The 6,219-nt window shown below is 45.1% G+C and overlaps 1 protein-coding gene across 1 annotated transcript in view; it reads left to right on the forward strand.

Moving 5' to 3' along the window:
* LOC104077551 (inositol 1,4,5-trisphosphate receptor type 1-like) overlaps positions 1–6,219 on the forward strand; it is a gene marked incomplete at its 3' end in the record, with an annotated part of 62,052 nt that overhangs the window by 18,640 nt on the left and 37,193 nt on the right. The window contains 2 exon segments of the mRNA XM_009578831.1: positions 1–115; positions 5,726–5,926. The exon segment at positions 1–115 is cut by the window's left edge and continues 29 nt beyond it. Of these exon segments, the coding sequence (XP_009577126.1) occupies positions 1–115; positions 5,726–5,926 (316 nt within the window).

The raw sequence follows: 6,219 nt of genomic DNA on the forward strand, positions 1-6,219 counted from the left end.
ATCTGCAGCAGACAAGAGCAAAGATGACCTGGAGATGAGTGCTGTGATCTCAATAATGCAACCCATCCTCCGGTTCTTGCAGCTGCTCTGTGAAAACCACAATCGGGATTTGCAGGTACAGCCTGGTTCCTGAGCAGGCGTGCTCACGTCGCCTCGTGCAGTCACTGCTGTCGCATTGGTCTCAATAATCCTGTGCCTTTTTAAATTGATACATGACCAACTATTTTCTTTGGCCTTGAAGATAATCCAAAGAAAGTATTTATACCTTGCTGGACAAATACAGGGAAGTCCAGTTATCCAGTGTTCAGTGGTCTTTTCAATGTATATAAAAGATGGTGGGATCAACACAATGTGGCTTTTTAAAAGTATATACTTAAAGCAAGCAAGTGTTCTGCTGTGAAGTTACTGATCTACTTTTGAGAGGGGAAGGAAAGAAAAAAAAAGTCATGTAGGAAAATAAAGAGAGCATTGGGACCTTGGTTCCAGCAACCCTCAAGCATATGCTTACTTTCCAGTGAGCAGGTTCTCGTGGGTTTTCATAGATCTGTTCATGTGCATAGAGTTGAACACATGGGGATGGTATCAGGAAAGTCTCAGCTGGAGTTGAATCTGGTGAGGGACATAAAGGGCATCAAGAAGGGTTTCCAGGTTGTATCCACAGCAGGAGGAGACTAGGGAGAGCATGGGTCTGCTGCTGGATGGGCCAGAGGCCCTGGTCATAAAGGACGTGGAGAAGGCCAAGGTGCTCAGTGCCACCCTCACCTTGCTCTCTACTGGTAAGACCGGCCTTCACAAACCTAGGTCCTCCAAAAGGGAGGTCTGGAGCAAGGAAGACTTACCCTTGGTGGAGGAGAATTGGGTTAGGAAACATGTAAACAAGCTGGACGTGCACAAGTCCACTGGTGGGGTGCCCCAGGCCCCCTGCAGAGTGCTGGGTCCAGTCCTGGGCTCCCGAGTCCAGCAGGGAGTCTCAAAGATGACTAAGGGACTGGAGCATCTGATGGGCAAGGAGAGGCAGAGAGAGCTGGGAGAGGTCAGGCTGGGGAGGAGAATGCTCGGGATCTCACCCATGTGTATAAATACCTGACGGGGGATGTGCAGAGGACAGAGCCAGGCTCTGCTCGGTGGTGCCCCATGACAGGGCAAGGGGGGTTGGACTAGACAGTCTCCAAAGGTCCCTGCCAGCCTCAGCTGTCCTGTGATACTCAGGGATGTGTTTGTGTAATTTTAAATAGCGAGCCCAGAACTTGTATGTTAGTAGTCTTACCTAGTGCGTGCCTCCGCAGGAGATAGGATTTTTGCTTACAAATGGACTGCAATTAACATGATTTTTGTTCAGCGTAACCATTGCTGCTGGATTAGAATTGAATGCAAGCGAGGAGCTAGTGAGACGCAGTACAATGTACTAAATGCCCTCATAAAGGAGGAATAATTGCCGTGATTGCATATTGTTGTACAGCACGCCAGAAGTGTAGGACCCTGCGTGAGTGCTTTTCAGACCTGCCAAATCACTTCCGCTGAACTCGAATGCCCTGCTGCTGGCAATATGTGAAATCAAATCTGTATGGTAATGTTCCTGTGCTATGAACGTGTAATTCTTTTAGCATTTTATAGGTGCCGGGGTTACGTACATCGGGGTTTCTCCTAATTTTTTCAAAAAACTATTTGATCTTTGTTTTGTCAAACAATTTTCATGCCGTTAGCGATGTCGGAGACAAGTAGGATGGCAGTTTTATGTGGCAATAGTCCAAACCGCATGCACATGATCCTTTGCTGCGGCTGTCTTTGGCTAGGCACGGAAAGCTATAGGAGCAAAATTGAATTCAAGCCAACGCAGAAACTTGGCCTGAGTTGTTCACCATCCTGAACAATTAAATTCCCCAAACAGCAGGTAGTTGCATTCATCTCTGGGAGAAAAAGGTTTTTTTAAAAAAAAAAAAAAAAAAAAAGGTGAGAGCAACAATTTTTCAAATATAATCCTCTTGCTGCGTGCCTGCCTTGATGCTTGTCTTTCTCCTTCAGCCCTGAAAGGGAGGCTGGAGTGTCTGAAGCTTCAAAATCCTTGTGTCTGCAGCTAGTACGTTGTAACTGAACGCCTTGTCAATATTGCCAATGGACTCACTGCTTCAAGGAATAAGACAGACCTATTCTGAAAGCTGTGTGTCTTCCAAAATTGCATAAATTCAATTTGAATTAAAAGTGAATAGGAATCACCTGCCCAGTGCAGTTGTAGGTTTGTCAAACCAAGTGTTTTACAAGCCGTTAGCAATTATGAGTAGCCTGTTGTTGTGCAAAAACAGGAAAATGCAAGTCACGGCTGTAAGAATCGATAAGTGCTTTAAAGGAGGAGGAAGTCTTTGTGAAATGGCTTAGGGAGTTGCAATATTGTGCCTTTTGCATCACTCAGTCGTTCCTTTCGCAGATAAAACTTGCAGTTTCTTCTGCATTGCACACAGTCAGGATCCTGTCCCCCTCCAGCTTACTCCGTGGGTCTGGAGGAGGAGTTGCAATATCTTCTTCAAATTAATGCAAGGACTGGGACAAACAGGTGGATGCTTAAGTGTGTTTTGTTACCCACTTCAGGGTGAATGCAGCAAATTTTGCCATGGAGTTCTCTTGATATCTCTGTTTCTCTCTCAGCACTCAGATACTTGGGGGCTCTTATTAAACTTGCGTCAGGTCTGACCCTTCATTCTGCGCGAGAGCTCAGCCTTGGAAGCAAAGCTGTCATGGCTCTGAATTGCTGTAGCCAGCCTGTTGTCTGGTCTGCTTTGGCCCGGCTACAGCCCCACCAGTTTCCTTAGGAGGTCTCTTCTGTACCTTCTCTTTGCTGAATGAAGATGTCCCTGTGTACTGCAGAATCAGTCACGAGAACTGAAGCTCGTGACAAGCTGAGTGAAGCATCCAGGGAAAGCTTTGCTGGAAGCAAGAGCTGCGCTGGCTGGCAGCGAGAAGGAGAGGAGCGGGGATTCCCGGCGGGACGGGGAGCAGTGCCCTCCCTCCGGAGTCGGCGCCTGGGCAGGTGATACCCAGCAGCCTTCCACACAGCCAAGCGTGCAGCTCCAGCCTTACACTTAAAAATCCTATCTTCATGGGAAAAACATAGCACTCCAATTCTTTTTTTCTTATCAAGTGAGTTATTTCTGTGAAATAAAAATATTGTAGTAATTGCTAGCCAGTCATCCTCAGATTAAAGGTCTCGGTTGGTAGGTTAAATACTGCTTTTGTGCAAAAAAAGCAGGAATTGATACAACTGTTAACATTGGATTTGACTTTCTTTTATTCATAATCCCTGGAGACATAGGCCAGGTAGTAAAGAACAGTAAAGCTCTGCATGTTGCAGGAGAGTGATTCAAAAATTTGGCTAGTGGAGCAGTACTACTGCATGCAGAGAATGAGCTAGTTTAGCTCGTTGTGCTTTAGGCAAGAAGTGTGTGTGAGAATTAACTTTATAAGACCAAAGACCAAGCCTGTATTCTGTGAAAAATGTCTTGCTTTACCTGATTGCTTGTAAAGAAAAATCTGATCATTTAAAAATACTTCTTTACTAAGACCTTCTTCTTATTTATGTTCTTTCTTTCCAAAGTTTTTCCAATTAGGGATCAGATTTCTGCTAAAACACAGACTGTCCAAAGAAAACATTTAGGCTTTTGGGGGAATTACCCACTTAAATGGTAGAACTGTTCCTTCCAAGGATTCTGTGTTCATCCCTGCTTGAACAAACCAAGCTAGTATTCTGAAAGTAGCCAATTTTATTTTTAGTCATCATGTATTCTCTAAAGGATACTCGGCTTTAGGCTGTGTACTGGGAAGCAAAGTCTCCAACACCCCGACATGCTGTAGAGGCATGAAGAACTGGCTGCAGATGCTGCCTTTGCTAGTGTAGCCCTATCTAGTCTTGTATCCCAGAAATGGGGAGGACTCGGCTCCCTAAAAATGGATAGTAGCATGAAGTCAGCTAAGTATCTCCAGAAGGTTATTCACAAAGGTAGGAGTTTAAAGACTGCCTGACTTTTGAGTGCACTTCATCCCATCGGAAAGTATTTCTCTCTCAACTTAGGCAGTATGAATGCTCTTTTCCCCCTTTTCTCCTCAAGATGCCACAAGCTGCGTATTTTTCATATGTTCTAGCTGAATCTGCAAGTATAGCTCTTTATTCTGAACGCAGAGTCTCGTGGATGGTATCTCAGGTTCATTCCACTGAAAGTTATAGGATGGCATGTTCAATATTGAAGAGTTCTGTTCCCACTTCGTAGCCTGTGAGATGCTCTGGATGGCAGAAACTGAAGAGCGCAATCTATACTGGCTGAGATGGCAACAGGCATTCCCTGGGGCAGTTTCTCACAGTGCAGCAGGGTCTTGTTTTCTACAATTTTTCATTCCCCTTGTTTAGCCATCTAACATTGTCCTTCTGCCTCCTGTGCCTCGTTCCTCCTCTTTCCTTTGTGTTTATTGACTTTGGATCAAGAAGCTAAGGCTGGTATAAATGTAGCTATGATCAGAATAAATGCCGTACCGCAGCCGGGGAGCATTTTGTTTCATCGCTTTCAGTATTATCCATTATTTTTGCCTTTTTCCTGGAGGGATGGCATGAGCTCCAATTTCTGTAGCATCAACCCTTCTGTATTCTGACAAGTTAATCAAAAGTCAGGCTACTAAATGAGCAATCAGTTGAAATGTGCTGAATCACTGTCACCTTTAGTCTGCATTCATAGACAGCATTTTCCTTTTTTAGCTTAGCCTTCAATTGAATCTGGCAACTTCTCAGTCTGTTTGCCTTAAAAGACTTACTAGTCTGACGCAGGCACTAGAGGCAATCAATTAACAGCGCTCCGCTGCAGGCTGGCAGGAAACACCTTGCTGGTTCCCGAGTCCCATGCATCTCGTTTGTCTGAGGGGTTTTTTCACCTTTGAAGTGTTTTGTAACCTGCTAGAATTAAGCTAGATAGGAGTTCTCCTGCAGGAAAAGAAAGTGGTAGTGCTGTCCATTTTTACAGCGCGCTGCTGGAAACACACAGACAAACAACATCTGAGTCACTGGGAAATTGTTTTTCGTTAATTGTCCTTCTTTGTTTTGGTTGGGTTAGGTTTTTTTCATTTGGAATACAGGAGAGAGGAAACATGTTTAATCCATGCTGATAAATCTGGCGTTGCGTTAGAGGAGCTGCTCCTAATCAGCAGCTTCAAACAGGGATTACAATAATTATGTGGGAAGAAATGGAATTGAGAGAATTGCATTTCAAGACGCCTTCCTTCAAGGCATGCAGTCAGGTGCCTCCTTGCCGCTTGTGCAGGTGGTGCTGCTGTGAAGCTGGAGCCAGGGAATTGCTGCTTCTGTCTTGGAGAAAGGTCTTGAGAGGAGAGAGCCTTGAGTGATGGTTAGCAGCGAAATGTAGTAGGTAGGCTGGAAGGAAAGCTTCCAGGCTCAGGAGAGCTTTCTGATCCGCAGTGAACGGCCTACTCCGTGTTGGGTTTCAGTGCTCTAATGGATGCACTCTGTTTATTGCTGCTTGTCTTCTATAAAATTTGAAGCCAACAAGCTGGTCAAGAGAGCAGCACATTGCAGGCAAGCCCTGAAAGAGGCTTAAATTGCCTGTCCAGGCTCCAGTGAAATTAGAGCAATATACCATGCAGTGGGTTGATGGACTTAATAAAATGTTATGATCTAAACATCAGTTTGTATGGGTTTTTTTCCTTCCCCCTGGCTTTGACACTCTCCCCGCAGAATTTCCTTCGCTGCCAGAACAACAAGACAAACTACAACTTGGTGTGTGAGACACTGCAGTTTCTGGACTGTATCTGTGGAAGCACAACTGGTGGACTTGGACTTCTTGGTCTATATATAAATGAGAAAAATGTAGCGCTGATCAACCAGACGCTGGAAAGTTTGACCGAGTACTGTCAGGGGCCTTGCCACGAGAACCAGGTAATACATCCCTAGCTGTGAAAAGCATCACCCTTTCTCCCTACACCCGCAGCGTGTGCTCTGCTGGGCTTGGGCTCTCAGTCTGCTAGACTTGGGTTGCCTTACAGCACTGCTCACTTTACTTGCCTGACAAAGGGGTTTTGGTTTTGTTGGGTTTTTTTCCCCTAATAAACTCATAATAGTCAACTTCTCTTTCTCGAGGCCCCATCTGAGGAGTTGAACCTCTCAAAGCAGTAGAGATTTTTCTGCTTTCCTAGGATTTAAGTTGTTTTATTAGACTTGACAGACAGGGA

The sequence above is a fragment of the Fulmarus glacialis genome, unplaced genomic scaffold (genome assembly GCF_000690835.1).
Source record: "Fulmarus glacialis isolate BGI_N327 unplaced genomic scaffold, ASM69083v1 scaffold17115, whole genome shotgun sequence".
NCBI lineage: Eukaryota > Metazoa > Chordata > Aves > Procellariiformes > Procellariidae > Fulmarus > Fulmarus glacialis.